A 21429-nucleotide genomic window follows, 5' to 3' on the forward strand; every position below is an offset into this window, starting at 1 on the left:
TATCAATTTCATACATTATATTCAAAATCATGTATCTCGGATACATAGTAAACACACATATAATTATGTGTATCTAAATATGAAATGTAATTGAAACACACGATTTTAGGAACAAATCACGACAGTGGAGTATTTATCTTATCATTGATCCAAAAAAAGTTAAAAATTCAAAATTCTCCCTTTCTTTAAGTATTTGAATTTTTTTCTCATAGATACATATAATCTTAACTCAGATACATGAACTCTTAACTAGATACATGTACACCTGATGTGTATCCAACATTGTTGCACTTGATGTGCATCTAATGGTGTATTTTTTCTGTTAATTAAAGCTTGACGTAATTCTTTTATCTTGATTAGGTCGTTCCTATTCTTAGATCTGTTATCGACTTGAATGGTTGGCGTATGAACAGCCACTAAAATGGAATGGAGAAATAACAAACTCAAACAATGTAAAAATTCTAAAATCTATTGGTTAAAAAAATTTAAAACATTGATTCAGATACGGTTGAAACCTTACTTTACCACTTCAACTAATGTTGATTATGTAGAGAACTAGAGATGGATATGAATCGTGTACATGCAAAATGTGTATTGAACTGCTAAGGAAGAAGGGGTAATGAGGGTTGAGGGATACGTGTGGGAGTGGGAAAGAAGGGGTGAGGGTGGGATAGTGTGAATAGGATACAATAATTTTGAGATTGGGGAGGGAAGCGGCTGAATTGAAAAGAGATAAAATTAATTTGAATTATTAGTGTCCCACTAATTAAGGAGATGTAATTTTAAGATAATTATTTATTACTATTTTTTAGGCATTGTGTATCTGATTTAATTTTCTAAAATATATGGTATATTTATTAAAAAGTGGTACTCTATGTAATATTTTTAAAGTAGAGATAAAATATGTATATATGATAGTATAGTATGTCTATATAGGTAGTTTTTCCTATTTTTAATAATAATGGGCCAAGTCTGAAATATTAAAATAGGTTAATAGGAATTATTACTTTTAATACATAATGAATTTAGAAAAGAAAAAAAAAACTTGAGCGGCGGCCGAAGCGAGAATTGGAAAACTGCTCAATCAGGTAATGCTAAATCTTTGATATTCTATAGTTGGATTGGAATGGAATAGAACCTGTAGTATAGTTGTTAATTGGGTTGAAGAAAAAGGAAAAAAAACATAAATAAAATAAATAAATCAAAAAGGGGTGGGAATTGATAAGTTGTTCAACGTGTTGGGATTTGGATAGCAAATTGTCACTCAATCATTGGCTAATCACATTGCCAATGATTGATGCATGGTAATAAATGGCAATAAGAGGAAGGTTACTACTAACGTACTGTAAGTTACACATTTGGGTCATGTTATCGCTGCCACTGGTTTTTGTAACCAGTGCCTTCGATTCAATAATATTAATTGTTTATTATATTATAAATTTAGTTTTAGTATATTGGTTATCAAATTAAATAGTAGGTGCGTTGTCTTATATGATTACTATTAAATTTATGATTTTGGAGAAGTTGGAACTTAACCCTAAATTTGAAATTTGGAAAATATGAGAGTTGGCATGTAATTGGCATCAAAATTAGGAATTTGATTATAGATTCAAGTGAGTTTTTTCTAGGTTAAACCTATAGTAATATGGGTGTTGTTAGTTTCAAAACCTTATTGTGATTATTTACTTGAATAGATTGTATTGATTTGGAAGCTCAACGAAAAGAGAAGGCGTAAGTCCCGGGGTGATTGTTTGATTGTTTGAGGCAAGTGAATTTCTAAACTCTTGTTAAGTGTATGAAATTCGTGTATTTCCTTGTAATATGTGTTTGGGATTAATGGAATTGATGATGGGTTGACTTGTCCATGTTGAATAATTCTAATGATTGAAAAGGGGTAATAAAAATGTAATGTGCTTGTTGTGCCGTAATTTTACTATCTCTGGAAAAATCACTTTTTGAAATGTTCTAAGTATAAAACAATTGAGAAAAATACTTAGAAAAAGAGTCGCCACTTAATTTTTTAAAGAAATTAAGAAAACTTATAATTTTCAAAGATTTAAACCGAAAAATCATTTGAAAATACCAAAGAGGGTTCGGGGTTCAATTTACACTTTCGAGAAGGGTTTTAAGCATTCGAAGTGTCCGCTAACATGCGGTTGACCTGCGACTTGACTAAAACATATTTGACTATTTTTAGGAAAATAATGATTTAACATAAAAAATAATAACTTACAATATTTGATTATATTTGAGAAAATAATTAAATAAATGATGCTTTTTTTAATTATTTTTTTATTTTTAGAGAAAGGGAACCAAAAATGAAACATTTGAATTAAATTGCTAGTGATTAGAATGTTAATAAAACTAGATTAATTAGAATTTATTTAATTCATTTTGAAATAATAATTTAAACCAATTTAATAAATTAAAGCATAAAAATCATTTTTTAAAATTTTTTATTAATTGACTATCCCTTTAGAGAAAATGACTAAGTAAATATTCATTAAGGTTTTGACTAACATTTTTTAAAGTTTATTTGAGAAAAACATTTTTTAACATAAAACAAAAATGAGTAAAAAAAAAAAGTGATTTAAGTGAAGAAGCATTAAAGAACATCTTTTTTAAGGACCAAAGGTTTAACTTAATAAAATTTTGACCAATATACTTAATTAATAAAATAAATGAACACAAAAAAAAAAAGTATTAAAATTAAACCAACACAAAGAAAATAACTCATCTTTTGAGGAATCTAATTAAGCTAATTCACAATTATAAAGTTAGAGTTAATAATCAGAAAACAAACAATAAAATAATTTAAAGGCAAAGGGAAATGAATTTGGGCCTTTCTTGGGCCTGCTGCAATTGGGTTTGGGCTTTGACCCTACTTTTGCCCCTTGAAATCTTGTATATACACCAAATGTATACAGCTATATACGGGTCGCGTCATGGCCCATTTTTCTGTATATTGAACCGTATACCAATTGCATACGATCCACTTCAACCTGTTTTTTCGTTTTTGAACCTGTACATGGTATTTTAGTACGTATGCTAGTGTATACAACATGTATATCAATGTATACATGCTGTATCTCAGCCCGCTTTCAGCTTTCCGGAACCTGTTAATCCAATTTCAGGCCTTATTTGATGCTTTCAACCTGTACACCTGCTCTCGACGGCCTGACCAACTCAAATGACAAAGAAAAGAGCCTTTATGGCTCAACTCGGAAATGCAAAGAACAGAAGTCCACCATGGACTCGGGAGGGGTTCATACAACAAGCAACAAAGAGACAACATCAACATTCGAAATAGCGAAACAAGTATAAAAGAAATAACCAAACATGTCAACACACCAAGAAAAGAGCAAATGGGCAGAAAATATAAGCCATGAGGGATTATAGCTTGCGCGAGATAAAATTACTACATAAAAATCCAAATCAATCCAAATATACATCACCAAAGGCATGCTTGACAAGGATAACAATTCAATACATGCTAATGGGAATGCTTAGAATCGCATAAAAATGAAATTAAGAACGGACATACAATGACTCTAATACATACTCAAAACAACTACTTATATAGCCAAAATAATTACAGAGAAAAAGAGAGCACGCCAATGATCTTGCTACATGCTAGACCGAGAAGGGAGCAACCTAAGACATGCTCTTAAAATGGCGACGAAACTCACGTGATTTGGATAAGAGTTAATGAATTAAAGCCTTTGTCAAAATCTAGCCTAAACAAACACATTCTAGTCAAAATAAACATGCTGACTCTAGCTTATTCATAATTAGGCACAAAAAAAAATAAAAAAAATAAAAAAAATAAAATATATATATATATATAATAATAATCAAACTATAACAATTAAATCTTTAGCAAATGGGCTACTACTACACCACTAAAAATAGCTAAACAACATACAAATCATGCTAAGAAATATACTTTCCAAAGAGAAAAAATGACAAATCTTAAGGCAGCACAACAATTCCAAATTAACATACAACAACATAGCATATGCTTCAGCCTCACGAACAAAATCATTCGATGCCTACATATATATTGGAATGCTAAGAGCAAGAACAAATGAACAACAACCTCTAATACATACCCAACTCTCGATTAACCATGAGAAGTCAAACATATTCAAGCGATCTCAAAATCAAAGAAAAATCAGTCGATATGAACAACATCACAATTTATTCGAAAAGAAAGAAGGAAAAGTAGGAACAAGAATATTACCTTTCCCGGAGCAGCGATACTAGGATGACGAGAAGAGCGATTCCACCACTCTATTTGAATACTAAAGGCAAGCTAAGAAAATTCGAGCGGCGATCTTCTCGGAACTTAGAATCGGAGAGCTAAATATAAAATTCGTAAGTGTAAAGCGATTATTGCCAACGAACCGAACTCAAAAAAAAAAAACCTTTTTTCCTCCCTCAAACAGTGATTGTTATGCCGTAATTTTACTATCTCTAGAAAAAACACTTTTTGGAATGTTCTAAGTATAAAACATTTTGAGAGAAATACTTAGAAAAGAGTCGCCACTTAATTTTATAATGAAATTAAGAAAACTTATAATTTTCAAAGATTTAAACAGAAAAAAAATCATTTGAAAATACCAAAGAGGATTCGGGGTTCAATTTACACTTCGAGAAGGGTTTAAGCATTCGAATTGTCCGCTAACATGCGGTTGACCTGCGACTTGACTAAAATATATTTTGACTAATTCTTTGGAAAAATGATTTAACATAAAGAATAATAATTTACAATATTTGATTAACTTTGAGAAAATAATTAAATAAATGACACATTTTTTTTTATTATTTTCTATGTTTTTAGAGAAAGGGACCTAAAATAAAACATTTGAATTAAAACGCAAGTGAATAGAATTTTAACAAAATTAAATTAATTAGGACTTACTTGACTCATTTTTTTTAAAATAATAATTTAAACCAAATTGGTTAATTTAAGCATGAAAATCATTTTATATTAACTGAAGTATAAATAAAAATTTGACTAAAGATATTCAATAAAAGTATAAGAGTTGATTGAAAAATTAATTTTATTAAAATAAACTAACATAAAGAATATGGTTCGTCTTTTGGGAAATTTAATTAAATTAAACCGAATCAAATCAAATGTTAGAGTTAAAATTAAACAAAAATAATTACAATAAAATATAAAGAGAAGGATAGGAATTTGGGCCTTTTGGGCCTATTGCTGCCCAGAAACATTGGGCCCAAAGCTGCTGATTTTTTGGGCTTTGGCTCAATTCTAATTTTTATATACAAACTGTATACTGTCCGTATATCAGTGTATATAACTCAGTTTTTAACTCTCGAGAGCTGTAATTCTGCTCCCCTTTCACTGTAATCCTGTCTTTCAACCTGTATCACGTATACCAAATGTATACGGTCTGTATATTGGCCTGTATATCAGTGTATACTGCTGTATACGACCTATTTTTGGCTATAAAGATCCGCATTTTTCTGTTTTCCAGCCCTGTGCTTCTGTTTTATGTGCCTGGCTGACTCGAATGATGACGAAGAAATAAATTGAGCCTTTATCGCTCGACTCGAGAATGCTAGGAAGAGAAGTCCACTATGGACTCGGAAGGGGTTTACATGCACACAAAGAGGAGGAAAAGAATTAGAAAAAGAGGAAAAGGTAAAACTTCCATCAAATATATGATCAAGTAATTAACTCTAGACGAAGGTAGACACATAAATTATTTTAAGATATGAGAACCTAAGTACGAACATTATACTTCTAGACAAAAGGGTGGTGATATTGTATTCAAAATGAGAGATAATTGTGGAAACTAATTAAGAATGGGACAAGCCATTAGAGAAAACTTTCTAACTAAACAAAAATACATAATATCAACTAAAGAGATAAAACGAGATCAAAGGTGAACTAAAAAAATTGATTATTATGCACAACTACATAAGGCAAGAAGGTCACGGAGGAAAATTATCATTTTAAAACATCTAGATATAACTCTTACTATTAAACTTTAAAAAAACTTAACAACTATAAGGAACATTTCTAAGTTAATGGGCAAAAAAAAAAAAAAACCGACTCACTGCAAAACTAAACCAACTACACATTTTAAAAGCTCATGGCATCAGGTAGCATTCCAAAACATGTGAACGAAAGTATATGACAACTAACTTAAAGGACACATGAAAGGATATAGAACATATTAAGGGAAGCAATAACGACTAATCTAATTTGAACTTGAGAGCATATTTATTTATTGACTATTAGCAACATATAAAGACTACATTGAACGTTAATAAACAAACCAACAAATTTGGGGCACTCACTAAACATGATCAATGCTACAGAATTGAAGTTGGATAACTTTAAAGGCTAGTAATCATCTACTCTTGCACAATAATAAAACCATCAAAATCTGGAAGTACAATACTTAACAGATAAAACCAAGGTGGTAAAATCTTACACTTCAACTATTGAGCCCGTTTAATCACATCAAACAGATAGTCAAGACTTATCATGAAAGTAGACTTTATTTAACATGATCGAATAGAATGTAGATGCTTGCTACGCTCACATGGTTAGGAAACAAAGTTTTCACGGAAAGGATTAGAGGCTTTAGCATCGAGGTTGTGGATCGTGGAAACAAGCAGGTTATAATAACACTACGCCTTGAAGCCAAAAAAAAAAGAACAAAACAATAGCAAGACATGGACAACATTCTAGTATGTAAAAGCAGCAATTGGATTTAAATAGCATGAGATTGAGCTAATATTGATAAGAGTTTATTATAATGAATAAAAAGCGACAGAGAGGACAACCAAGGCTACGATTAAGCAGTGAAGAAATAGAACTTATACATTTAGCACACTCAAAGTTGAAACCAATCAAACAGCGGATCATCTCGAGGAAACTAAACAAGTTCATCTAGCTTTATAGATACAAAATCGAGCCAAAAAATCTAAGGACTAACATACAATACTAAAGTGACTTCATTGATGCTTGAATCATGCTTACTGCTCAAAAACTCAGAGGAAAACGATACTAAAGCAAAGACTTAAAAGCGAAGGAACCAAACATTCTTAATAACAAACTCCATACCAAGTATCGAACACATAGCACACCATATCGAAAACAGAACGTAACAAAGCATGTTGTGTTGATTGCTTCTGCCCAAAAGTTCATAGCCAGCCCTGAGTCAATCAGCATAGTCCTTGCAATATCAACCAGAGTTCTGTTCTTTCTCTCAACCACTCTGTTTTGTTGAGGAGTTCTTGGTACAAAAAAATTATGATTGATTCCATTTTCAGCACAAGAACTTTCAATTTGAGAGTTCTCAAACTCTGTCCCATGGTCAAATCAAATACTAGCAATCTTGCAGTTGACTTTCAGTTGAATTGCTTTGGCAGAAGCAATCAGAATTCCAGCAGTCTCATCCTTTTTCCGCGGAAACATATTCCAGGTGTACCTCATCTGCTTTGACTTCTGATAGGTCCACACAGATCCATGTGGAGAAGTTCCAAAGGTCTGGTAGTGCTCACACCCTTCTTTGCCTTGAAAAAAGATCTTGTTTGTTTGCCTTTTGCACAGGCGTCACAGAATTTGTCATTTGAGAACTTCAGCTTTGGTAGTCCGCGGACTAGGTCCCCTGCAACAAGCTTGTTAAGTAAAGAGGTACTTACATGACCCAGTCGTCTATGCCAAGGATTTGCATCATCATTTTGAGCACTCAGACATGACAAGTTGTCTCCTTCAATAGAATCAAGATCAGCAACATTAAACATTCTTGACTTTATTTGCATACATTACAATTTTCTTAGTTGCACAGTTTGTAACCACACACCCTTCAGACATGAACTTGACTTCATTTCCCTTGTCACAAATTTGATACACACTTAAGAGATTAAACTTCAGACCATCCACATAGTGTACACTGACTATGGAATGATCTGCAGTTCTTCCTATCTTGCCAATACCAAGAATAAAACATTTCTTTCCACCGCCAAATGACACACCACCACCTTGGTGTGCTTCTAAAGAGAGGAAGTTTAGAGTATTTCCAGTCATATGCCTTGAGTGTCCACTATACATGTACCAACATTGACTGCTCCCTCTCTTTTGCACAAGAATCACTTATTAAGCTTAGGAACCCACTTCAAACGGAGTTCCCAAAAACTGTCAAAAGGTTTAATGAGAAACCTTCATGTCCATGGAGGTAAAGTGTTCTTGCTAAAACAATAACGAGGACCAGGTCCCTTGTGTCCCTTTTTAACATCATTTTCAGATCTAATAGATTTCACATGCCTTTCTTTAGCTTTTCTCAGACTCTCACATTTCTCTTTCAAATGACCATTTCGACCACAGTGAGTGCACAAAAGGTTGTCAGATACAGACACATATTTGCTATGAGGATTATATGGGGGTTCTATTGGTCTGCGTCCCAACCCTTTCTTTCCATTAAAACTCTGATTAGATAGATTAGAGAGTATCTTAGAGGAGTTAGTCCATTTTAGAGAGTGGCTTAACTCCTCCTTGACCGTACTCAGATCCTTTCTCAGTTGAGAATTTGTTTCAAGAGAAGCAACTAACTTGGACTTAAGGATTTTACGTTTTTCTTCCAGTTCTTCCTCAAGGATGCTAAGCTTTCTCTTTCCACCTACTAAGGTACCAGGTCCCTCACTGGGTTCCAGACTATCACTCTCAAGGATACCTATCCTGATACTCAGTTCAGACATTTGAGTATTAAGAACTGAGTTTTCATCTTCGCACAGACTCAACTTTTCACTTATTATCAAATTTTCAGAGGTCAGTTCATCAATTGAGTCAATTAATAGAGCAGCAAGTTTTCTCAATTTTTTAATGGGAAGAGAGTCTAAATCATCTTTAAGATCGAGAAAAGTTACCTCATTTTGGTCCTCTTTATCATCGAATTTAGCCATTAAAGAGAAAATGGAGTTGAAGACATTTTCATCATCTTCAATAGCCATCATTGAAAAATCTTCATAACTTTCTGCATCTTCTTCTGACTCGCTTGAATCATCTCCCCATACAACAAATGTTTTTCTCACCAACTGATCAGTATGGGCCTTCATCTGAGCATGGTTGGGACCAGGTCCCTCTTGCGCAGTTTGGTGTCATAAGTTTCCTGCTTTTGACTGGGGCAGTCCTTCATGAAGTGACCAGGCTTGCCACATTTATGGCAGAGATCATTTGCAGTAACAGTTCTGCTAGCAGAGGTTTTCTTTTGGAAGCCTCCATACTTCTTGATGATCTTATGAAATCTTCTACTGACATACGCTATCTCATCATCCTCCTCAGTCACCTCACCTTGAGACGTTTTCAAACCAATGGACTTTTCCTTCTTTCCTTCCTTCACAGTCGTCCCTTGTTTCTTGTTCATCTCATAGGTCTGAAGATTTCCAATCAGTTCATCCATGGGAAGAGTCATTAGATCTTTGGCTTCTGTTATGGCATCCACCTTGCTTTCCCAAGATTTAGGAAGCACTTTGAGGATCTGGCGAATTTGCTTGCTGACAGGAATAGGCTCACCCAGACATCTAAGCTCGTTGGTAATGGAGATGAATCTTGAGTTCATTTCAAAGATAGTTTCACCTTTCTTCATACAAAAATTCTCGTATTGAGTCGTAAGCATATCGACCTTAGACTGTTTTACTCGTTGTGTTCCCTCATGGGCTGTTTGGAGACAATCCCATATCTCTTTGGCTGATTCATAGGCAGAAATTCTGTTGTATTCGTCTGCTCCAATTCCACACACCAGAATCTTCTTTGCCTTGTAGTTCTTTTCAATCTATTTCCTATTTGCCTCATTGTAGTCTTTTCTGGTTTTGATCACAGTAGTGGTAAGCTCCCCATCATTCACCTCCTTTGTAAGAATATATGGTCCATCAAGGATAATGTCCCACAACTCAGAGTCATCAGCGTTGATGTAGTCATGTATTCGATTCTTCCACCAGCCATAGTATTGTCCATTAAAATGCGGTGGCCTGGTGGAAGACTGACCTTCTTCCATTTTGGGTGGAGCAGTCATTCCTTCTGGATCTTATCTTTTCTTGGTGTTCACCACAATGAAAAGACAAGCTCTGATACTACTTGTTGGAATATATGCGTCCACTAGTCTAGATGGGACCAGGTCCTCAGCACAGTTACAATAACAGAAAATAAACAAAGTGTTGAAAGTAAAGATTGCACAACAACATTACGTGGAAACCTCTTTGCTCAAGGGAGTAAAACCACGACCTGGCCTGCCAGGACTTTTCAAACTTCTTTCACTAATCATCTCAGCAAAAGTAAAAGCAAGTTTACAAACCGAGATTAGCCTACTAATCCCAACTCTAAGCAATACCTCCTATTACTTAGATGAGCCAGAGCAGATACAACACAGCCCACTAAGCTATCACCCCTAGATAACTTAGACTTTGCTAAGCGGATACAACACCGCCCACTATACTAATCCTGACCGATTAATATAGACTTTAGAGTAAGACCCTAAGTTACCCTTAACCTAGTTCTTACAATGATTCACACAAATTTGAAACGTTTCTTTCACAAGTGAAACGAATCCTACAATGTAAGCATTATTACAAGCAAACAAAGTAACAGATGGTACAAGAAGCTCTTGAAGTAATCGATCAAAACCCTTGTTGTTCTTAAAGCTTGAAATATTTCTCTCTTTGAATGAATGAGTAATATTGTTGTATGTTGTTTGATATATACCATGAAGAGTTATTACCAAACGTACAAGCAACCTCCTTGCTTCTGATTGGTGAAGTACTGTGCAGCTTCACCAACTTTTTGACGCAAACAGCTTTTACAGTTGTACAACACTTTGACAGCTGGACGAGTATTCATACTCTGCAGAGGACCAGGTCCCTGCATTTGTGAGGAGATCATCAAAACATCTAGGAGCATAAGCACTAATCACTTCCCTTTGAGAAGGCATAGATTACGGTCAACGTTCAAGAGCTCCTTTACAATCTCTATATCTCCATTTGTTGAGGCAATATGCAAAGGGCTAAAACCATCCTGGTTTAGTTCTCTTGCAAATTCTGGCCTTAAATGAATGATCTCCTTAGTAAACTCAAGATGGACACTCAAACAAGCAATATGCAGAGGAGTTTTATTACTACCTTCTAATGAAATTGTGCTGAGCAGAAAAGGGACTTCTTTGATCAAGCTTTGCAAGTAAAGAACATCTCCTTTCTGAGCAGCCTCCCTCAGCCTTATGTCCATCGATTCTACCAACAAATTATGCAACTTTTTCGGTTTTTATCGTTTATATTTTAGTTTCATTCATCATGTTGTGCTCAGCAGGAAGGAATATCTTAGCTCTGAAAATCTCAAATTCAACTCTTTTAGAAAGGTGTTCAGTTTGACTTGTTTAGGATGAGAGTTTTCTTCTTGAATTAATTATTTTACATTCTCAGGTTTATTGAATAGTAAAACAAATGTTAGTTATCACTAAGCCACTCTCTTTTTGATATATTAAGTTCAATATGTCAAGTAAATTATGCTGAAAAAGTCAATAAAATGTATATAATTGTTGTGCTAAAACCATGCCTAATTGAGTTGTAGTTTATTTAATTAGACATTTGGAGATTTATGTATTTCTTAATCGTGTATTAGATATGTAAGCAATTCAAAGTCAATGTAATGTATATAATTGTTGTGCTAAAATCATCTGAACCTTTGTTGAATGGATCAATTAATTCAGAACATGACATGTATATAATAACTAGCTCTTTATCTTGTTCAAATAGTGATTATGAGTTATAAAGGTTATGTTTGATAAATTAGTATGTCAATTCAATGAAATAAAATTGAGGATTAAGTTGAATTGTCATGAAAGCATATTAATGGCATTTGATAGTAAAATTGATCATAGGTACGGAGTAACTTCGTCCACACAGACTTAGAAATGGGAAGAAACCACTTAACATTTTTTGACCCTCTAGAGTGTTGGTCTCCCTTGACTTTCCCTCACTTTATTGATCACTATGCTACACCTTTGGACGGGTCTATTGACAACTGCAGTCAATACTCGAATTGAGGTAATCCTAATATTAGGATGGTTAGCAAATTTAAAGTTAATGATAATCATATCATCATATTATACTAAGAGTGGAAAGAATGTTAGGCAAAAGTTAGATTACCATTTTTCGCTATATCAAATACTATTAATCATCTAATAAATTGTTAATTAAATATTAAATAGTAAATTTTACTTACTACAAGGGAGAGTTACACATTAAGCCAATATCAATTTCTTTTTGCTACAATTTATTCATGTTGTATGGTGAATTAATATTAAATTATTATAAGTAATTATTATCAAGAAGACAAAAAGACTCCTAATTATATTGTTTAATAAATTACAGGTGAAGACCAAAGGTTACATAATTAAGTAGGAAACTGATGGGCCTCTTTTATTTTATTTTTCCTTTCATCTCCCCTCACCTAAGGTTTTCCTATTTAAAGTCACCTAGAAAGGAAAATGAATTTATAAATCTCATATATGATCTTCTTAAAGTATGTTAGTGTTAATTCTCTTTATAAATTAAGATTCATTTTCTCATCTTTGGTATATCATTTCTTTCTTCTTTTTGATTTTCTTTCTGGTCATAGTCATAGACCGCAAAAGAAAAGTCATCAATCTTTGTAGAACTGTTAAGGGCAATAACATTATTGTTGTATGTCACGACCCAGACCGTCGTGATTGACACCCACACTAACACTCCGGTGGGAGAACCACTATTACAACCCAAACCAAGCAACTAAACCAAAACTAAGGCATTTAGGTTACGGAAGCAAGTTAAATACTAAGGAACTAGTTCCCATAAACGCCAACAAAAATCTAACAAGAACTAAACAATGCGGGTGAAATAATCTAGAACCTGAACGCCAATGTACCAAAACATCTAAAGTTCAACAAGTCTAAATAAGAAGGGATGCAACCCCCAATCTAATGAACTAATCAACTAACTAGAAAATAGTCTAAGTCCGGAAATGGTGGACATAGACAAAAGAGAACCCATGGCAGCCCGGAAGAATTGGCTCACCCTTGAATTCGAACGATCATTGATCTCCTAAGCGAGGTCTCTCAGTAGCCGCTTAAAGATGTCATGTACTCAACAAAAATAAGAGCAAGTGCAGTATCAGTACACAACCATAGTGTACTGGTAGGATCACGCGGCTATCCCACTAAGTGCATAATAAGAAAGTCAAGACAACATTATAATCACATGCATATATATCAACATATACAATATTAGCAACATTTACGAACAACGAACAACTTCACATTTTATATCAAATCATTGGTCCTCTCATGAAACCTAAACCCAAACAGTTAGCATACCGAAACGTGGCAACTGATCCAAGTTAGTTATGCCAGAACGTGTCAACTGATCCATTCAACACACCATAATCACAAGTATATCATCAAGATCATACATTTAAGTCATGATTTCATGGTAATCATCATTCATCTATCTCATTTACAACAAGTGTGATCAACATTGCAACATTCATACATATACAAGTATCATAATAAAGCAAGAACAAACATACATCACACAATCATAGAATCACAACCATCACATACCTCGAAACAAGCTTGAAACCCAAAAAACACTTGATCCTTCCCTTTCCGAATTCGTTCCACTTGTTCTTGATCTACAAACAATCATAATAACACGAGAATCAATAAAAAATCACTAATTACCTGAATTACTAACAATTTTATGATCCCTAGATCATACCCATGATCCCAATTATCCAAATTAGGGTTGTTTCCATCATAGAATCTCTATACCAAAATCCTCTTCCATCGATATTCACCCATTCTATTACATTCTATAGATCGAAAAATGGATTCGGAGAGTGAAAAGCTTACCTTTAGCCTCAAGAATGGTGAAAAACGAGTAGGAGTCGCCAGGGATTCGTTCCTTAGCTCTAAAAATCAAAAAGTGTCAAATAAGGTCGTTTAAGGGTTTATTAACGACCTTAAGTCACGTCGAGCACACCACAGTTGTCGTCACCCCGCTGTAGCGGCCCCGCCAGAGCGACAAAACCCAGCGCCAAAGCGGGTTACGCGAGACAGTGAGGTAATTAAAGAATTCCAAAATCCTCATTTCACAACACACCTCTAACCCACGATGCTCAGAAAATATCTTTTACCCTAAGATTGATTTCGAGAGTTCTACTCACCCGAATTCAATTCCATAAAGTCGTACGGATTCCTTAACGAGTAATCTATCCCCTCATGAAATCAAAATCATAAATCATTCATTCGATTGTTACCATATTTCCCTACACCTCAAAGACTCCGATTTCGTCCAAATCTGGACAAGGCTGGGAAAATCCAAATACTACGAAAACGTTTTTCCTGCCCCAAATTTTCCCCCGTTGGATTTTCTATAACGACGGTAATAGGTTGTTACAATAGATACCAATTTACCCATCACTAGTCCCCGAGTGACAAACTTAGGAAAATAGGCTAAGGAAGGAATGAAGTAGTACCTGAATTGACGAACAATTGGGGATACTTCTCTCCCATGTCCCTCTCGGTCTCCCAAGTAGCTTCCTCAACTGGACGATACTTCCATTGAACTTTCACGGACTTAATCTCCTTGGTCCTCAACTAGCGCACATCATGATCAAGAATTGCCACCGGTTCCTCCTCATATTGGAGGTCCTTATCTAACACAATTCAGTCCCATTTAATGATATAATCCCCGTCACCATGATACCTCTTCAACATAGACACATGAAATATCGGATGTACACCCGATAGATTAGGAGGCAAAGCCAATCTATACGCTACCGGTTCTACACATTGAAGAACCTCAAAAGGACCAATGTATCTAGGACTTAGCTTTACCTTTCTTACCAAATCTCATCACCCCTTTCATGGGTGATACCTTAAGAAGAACATTTTCACCGGTTTGAAACGCCATGTCTCTTACCTTATGATCCGCATACTTCTTTTGTCTACTCTGGGCTGCTAAAAGTTTAGCTTGAATACTCCTCACCTTATCTTGAGCATCCTTCACTAAATCAACCCCTAAATGTCTCACATCTCCAGCCTCAAACCATCCTATGGGTGATCTACATCCCTTCCCATATAATGCCTCAAATGGTGCCATATCAATGCTGGAATAATTATTATTATTATAGGAGAACTCACACAAAGGTATGAATTTACCCCAATGCCATCCAAAATCAAGCACACATGCCCTCAACATGTTTTCTAGCACTTCAATAGTCCTCTCTGACTGTCTATATGTCTGTGGATGGAAGGCAGTACTAAAAGTGAGTTGGGTGCCCAATTTATCATGCAATTTCCTCCAAAACTTGGATGTGAATTGGGTAACACGGTATGAGATGATAGAGAGGGGCACTCTATGCAACCTCACCATCTCTTTCACATAAACTTAGCCAATTGTTCAACATTATAATCTATTCTTACCGGAATGAAATGGCCCGATTTAGTCAATCTATCAACCACTACCCAAATAGAATCAAACTTCCCTAAAGTCTTGGGAAGACTAACCACAAAATTAATGGCTATCATTTTCCACTTCCATTCAGAAATTGGCATTCTTTGAAGTGAACATGTAGGCCTTTGATGTTCATATTTCACTTGTTGTACAATTTTGACTCTTCGCTTACAAACTCCGCTATGTCTTTCTTCAGGCCCGGCCACCAATAAATTCGCTTCAAATCATGATACATCTTGGTTCACACCCGGATGAATAGAATATCGTGAACCATGAGACTCCGCCAATAATTTCTCAATCAAGTCATCTACTCTAGGAACACAAATTCTTCCTTTAAAAATTGAGCACACCATCTGCATCAAGAGTGGTCTCTTGTACCTTACCATTCACAGTCTTCTTTCTAAGCTCCTTCAAATTCTCATCCTCAAATTGTTGGCCTTGATCTCTTCAATGAATGTGGCCCTCACTTCAATACTAGCTAACACCCCACCTCTTTCTGAGATGCCCAACTGTATGAACTTAGACTCTAAGTTCTGAATTTCCTTAGCCAAAGGTCGCTTGGATACACTCAAGCAAGCTAAACTACCCATACTCACCATTTTTTGACTCAAAGCATCTGCCACCACATTAGCCTTGCCCGAATGGTATTGAATGGTCACGTCATAATCCTTAAGCAACTCTATCCACCTCGCTATCTCAAATTCAGATCCTTTTGACTGAACACATGCGGCAAACTACGATGATCAGTAAACACTTCACACGTAACACTATAGAGGTAATGCCGTCATATCTTAAGAGCAAACACTACCGCTGCCAACCTAAATCATGTGTTGGATAATTCCTCTCATGCACCTTCAATTGACGCGAGGCATAAGCTATACCATTCTTATCCTGCATCAACACAACACCCAACCCAGAATGAGAAGCATCATATACCTTCAACCGATAATGTTATAATAGGTGCGATGGTCAAAAGAGTCTTGAGCTTTTGAAAGCTCTCCTCACATTTTTCAGTCTATTCAAATAGTATCTCTTTTTTGGTCAAATTAGTCAAGTGAGTGGCAATAAAAGCAAAGTTCTTCACAAATCGACGATAATAGCTAGCGAGCCCCACAAACTCCTAACTTCCATCACAGAACTTGGTCGAACCCAATTTTTTAACCGCCTTAATATTTTGGGGATCTACCATTACCCCTTCCTTTGAAACTACATTCCCCAAAAATGCAACCGATTTCAACCAAAATTCACACTTAAAAAATTTAGCATATAGCTTTTGCATCCCAAGAACACCCAAAACACTATGAAGATGGTCGGCATGCTCTTTCTCACTTTTCGAATAGACTAAAATATCATCAATAAACACTATAACAAACGAATCAAGGAACGACTTAAACACCCCATTCATCAAACTCATGAAAGTTGCATGCATTGGTCAAACCAAACGACATAACCAAAAACTCATAGTGCCCATAGCGAGTTCTAAACGCCGTCTTGGGCACATCCTCAGGCCTAATTTTCAATTGATGGTAACCGAATCTTAGATCAATCTTAGAGAAAACTTATGCACCTCGCAATTGGTCAGAAAGATCATCTATTCGAGGTAAAGGGTACTTATTTCGAATAGTGACCCTATTCAATTGTCGATAATCTATACACATTCTCATATTACCATCATTTTTCTTAACAAACAAAACTGGGGCACCCCATGGGGAAGCACTAGGGCGAATAAATTTTTATCAAGAAGTTCTTGGATTTGAGCCTTAAGCTCTCTTAATTCTGCCGGAGCCATGCAATATGGAGGGATAGAAATGGGACGAGTACCAGGCTCTAAATCAATGCAAAAATTTATATCTCTATCCGTAAGTGTACCAGGTAAATCATTAGGAAACACTTCTATAAGACACCACAGGAATAGACTCAATGGATAGAGCTTCAATCTCAACATCCCTAATATGAGCCAAATAGGCCAAACAACCCTGCCCTATCAATTTCTTAGCCCGAATGGAGGATATGATCTTAGTTCGCTTAGGCTTGTACACCCCTTCCCACTCTAATTTTTCCCTTCCCAGAATTTCTAGAGTTACGGACTTAGTATTACAATTAAGTACAGCATAATAGGGGGACAACCAAGTCATACATAAGATTTTTTTAAAAGTCAGTCATATCCAAAATCACCAAATCAGCCCAAGTGTGAAAACCCATAAACAAAATAGGACAAGCACGATAAACATGGGTAACTATGACTGACTCTCCAACTGGGGTAGAAACATGGATAGGGGCATCAAGTATATCACAAATCATATCAAACTCTAAGGTAAATCGCACAGATACACAAGAATAAGTAGAACCCGGATCAAATAACACATTAGCCATCCAGTCACAAACAAGAATAGTACATGTGATCACCACGTCAGACGCCTCTGCCTCATTCTTGCCCGGAAAGGCATAACACTGAGCCTTATCATTTTGACGAACCACTTCCCTGCCTGGTTGCACATTATATCTGCCTGCATTACCATTTCATCTACCTTCACGGTCTCACTGATTACCTCATTGCCCACCTTGTGGACGTCCTCTACCATTATTACCACTCCCCGCATGTACCACTGCTCTAGACTGATGTTGTGCGGAATCTAACACACGTGGGTAGGGACAATCTCTCCTCATATGCCCAGGTTCCCCAAAGTTGTAACAAGTATGATCAAAATATGGTCTGCCGCCCGTCGAAGGGGTGACTCCCTGGCTATCCTAAAAATTATGAGATAGAGTTTCCGAGTAACTACCTGTAGAGGAGGGCATAGCGGACTGAATTAGCTTGGCTGCAAGCGTTGGCCTTTCGGACCCCTTAGAATAAGAACCTTAAAAGTTACCCGAGTTCTTGGCCCTTTTTGCCCATGCCTTAGCTTGACCGTCTCGCCTCACCCCCTCCACTTTCTTAACATAGTCTATCACCTCATTAAAGCTCCTCCCTGCAGATGTCATATGAACAGATAATACTTGTAACTCAGAAATTAATCCCCTAATAAGTAACTGGATTCTCTCTTCCTCAGTAGTTACCAATTGAGTAGCATATCTAGACAAAGCATAGAACTTGGCCTCATAAGCAGGCACAGTCATACCACCTTGCTTCAAAGCCATAAACTCATCTTTCTTGCGATCTATCAAAGTCATATGCACATACTTTTCTAGAAACAGGGCATGAAATTGGGTCCAAGTAAGTGGAGGTAAAGTGGAAGATATGCATTCCATATAAGCTCTCTACCACTGCTTAGCCTCACCTTGAAGTTAGAAAGACACAAACTCAATCCCATGCTGATGAACAATACCCAGTTTATGAAGCCTCTCATAGCAATCCAGAATGAACTCATAAGCATCCTCATTCTTAGAACCAAGAAATACAGGAGGCTTTAGCTTCAGAAACTTAGTCAACATTTCATGCTCATTACCAGTCATAACAGAACCCAACAAAGGATGGAACAAAGCATCATTGCCTCCAGTCCCACCCACCTTGGGCGCAGTACTAGCAATAAGAGGATTAGTAGGAGCTTGAGTTGCTTGAGCAGAAGAAAGCACTCTAGGACCAACCGATCCCTTTAAGAACGACATGATCTGTTGAGCTAACACTGGATCCAAATGAGGAACACATGTAGTCCCAGCCGGCACCTCTTCCTCTCATCTCACATCCTCAACATCTTCAACATAAACATTCTCCTCTTCAATCTCTTCATAATGCGCATGAGGGTTCTCATTCACAGGAGCATTCTCAATAGGAGCTCCATTTCCAACATGCGCTACTCTTCCACGACCTCTACCCCTAGCTCTTCATCTACCCCTGCCTCGACCGCGACCTCTCACTGCGGATTCCTCGATCGGAACATTGATTTCTCATTCACAGGAGCATTCTCAATAGGAGCTCCATTTCCAACATGCGCTACTCTTCCACGACCTCTACCCCTAGCTCTTCATCTACCCCTGCCTCGACCGCGACCTCTCACTGCGGATTCCTCGATCGGAACATTGATGGGAGCTACGGGCCTAACGCCATTGAATCTAGTATTAACCATCTGCGGACAGACGAGTGAATGAGGTAACATACTAATTTAAATTGACATATACCAATTGGAATCAAGTTATAGCACAAAATGAGATAAGAGAAAAATAAATATTTTCTAAAGTCCTATAGCCTCTCGAAGAAAAGTAAAGGCGTTCACGTATCGTTCCGCGAGACTCTATTAGACTCGTTTGGTACATCGAGATCAACGAACCTAGGCTCTGATACCAACTTTGTCACGACCCAGACCGTCGTGATTGGCACCCACATTAACACTCCGGTGGGAGAACTACTACTACAACCCAAACCAAGCAACTAAACCAAAACTAAGGCATTTAAGTTACGAAAGCAAGTTAAATACTAAGGAAATAAATAGGGAGTTCCAATAAACTCCAACAAAAATCTAACAAGAACTAAACAATGCGGATGAAATAACCTAGAACTTGAAAGTCAATGTACCAAAACATCTAAAGTTCAACAAGTCTAAACAAGAAGGGATGCAACCCCACTCTAATGAACTAATCAACTAACTAGAACATAGTCTAAGTCCGGAAATGGTGGACATAGACAAAAGAGAACCCATGGCAGCCCAGAAGAATTGGTTCACCCTTGAATTCGAACGATTACTGATCTCCTAAGCGAGGTCTGTCAGTAGCCGCTTGAAAATGCCATGTACTCAACAAAAATAAGAGCAAGTGCAGTATCAGTACACAACCACAGTGTAGTGGTAGGATTACGCGGTTATCCCACTAAGTACAACATAAGCAAGTCAAGACAACATTATAATCACATGCATATGTATCAACATATATAATATTAGCAACATTTATGAACAACGAACAACTTCACATTTTATATCGAATCATTGGCCCTCTTATGGAACCTAAACCCAAACAATTAGCATATCGGAACATGGTATCCGATCCCATAATTATGCCGGAACGTGGCAACCGATCCCATAGTTATGCCAAAATGTGGCAACCGATCCAAGTTAGTTATGCCGGAACGTGGTAACCGATCCATTCAACACACCACAATCACAATCACAAGTATATCATCAAGTTCATACATTTAAGTCATGATTTCATGGCAATCATTATTCATCTATCTCATTTACAACAAGTGTGATCAACATTGCAACATTCATACATATACAAGTATCAAAATGAAGCAAGAACAAACATACATCACACAATCATAGAATCGCAACCATCACCTACCTCAAAACAAGCTTGAAACCCTAAGAAACTTGATCTTTGTTCTTAGTCTACAAACAATCATAATAACACGACAATCAATAAACAATCACTAATTACCCGAATTATTAACAATTCTAAGAACCCTAGATCATATCCATGATCCCAATTATCCAAATTATGGTTGTTTCCACCATAGAATCTATAACAAAATCCTCCCCCATCAATATTCACCCATTTTATTATGTTCTACGGATTGAAAAATGGATTAGGGGAGTGAAAAGCTTACATTTAGCCTCAAGAACGGTGAAAAACGAGTAGGAGTCTCCTGGGGTTCGTTCCTTAGCTCTAAAATCGAAAAGTGCCAAATAAGGGTTGTTTTAGGGGGTTTATTTAACAACCTTAAGTCGCGTCGAGCCCGCCACAGCGGTTGTCACCCCGCTGTAGCGGCCTCGCCAAAGCGACAAAACCCAGCGCCAAGGCGAGTAACGCGAGACAGTGAGGTAATTAAAGAATTCCAAAATCCCCATTTCACAACACACCTCTAACCCACGACACTCAAAAAATACCATTTACGCTAAGATCGATTCCGAGAGTTCTACTGGCCCGAATTCAATTCCGTAAAGTCGTACGGATTCCTTAACGAGTTATCTAACTACT

At 36.4% G+C, this 21429-nt stretch overlaps 2 protein-coding genes across 2 annotated transcripts in view; both read right to left on the reverse strand.

The window, feature by feature from the left end:
* Window positions 1–7459, reverse strand: part of LOC102592006 (ankyrin repeat-containing protein At3g12360-like) — a 10377-nt gene extending 2918 nt beyond the window's left edge. Inside the window, exons 1-3 of the mRNA XM_015308983.1 lie at window positions 7372–7459; window positions 7106–7197; window positions 4006–4052 (exon numbers count right to left, since the gene is read on the reverse strand). Coding sequence (XP_015164469.1) covers window positions 4006–4052; window positions 7106–7197; window positions 7372–7459 — 227 coding nt within the window. The remainder of the gene's footprint in view (window positions 1–4005; window positions 4053–7105; window positions 7198–7371) is intronic.
* Window positions 7460–10750: 3291 nt separating this feature from the next.
* Window positions 10751–11254, reverse strand: LOC107060751 (ankyrin repeat-containing protein At3g12360-like). Its single transcript, XM_015308984.1, has 2 exons — window positions 10979–11254; window positions 10751–10876 (listed from the first exon to the last, which is right to left on the reverse strand). Exons 1-2 carry the CDS (start codon window positions 11252–11254, stop codon window positions 10751–10753), a joined length of 402 nt encoding a protein of 133 aa, XP_015164470.1.
* Between the last annotated feature and the right edge of the window lie 10175 nt (window positions 11255–21429).

This window comes from Solanum tuberosum, unplaced genomic scaffold (genome assembly GCF_000226075.1).
Source record: "Solanum tuberosum cultivar DM 1-3 516 R44 unplaced genomic scaffold, SolTub_3.0 scf00095, whole genome shotgun sequence".
Classification (NCBI taxonomy): domain Eukaryota; kingdom Viridiplantae; phylum Streptophyta; class Magnoliopsida; order Solanales; family Solanaceae; genus Solanum; species Solanum tuberosum.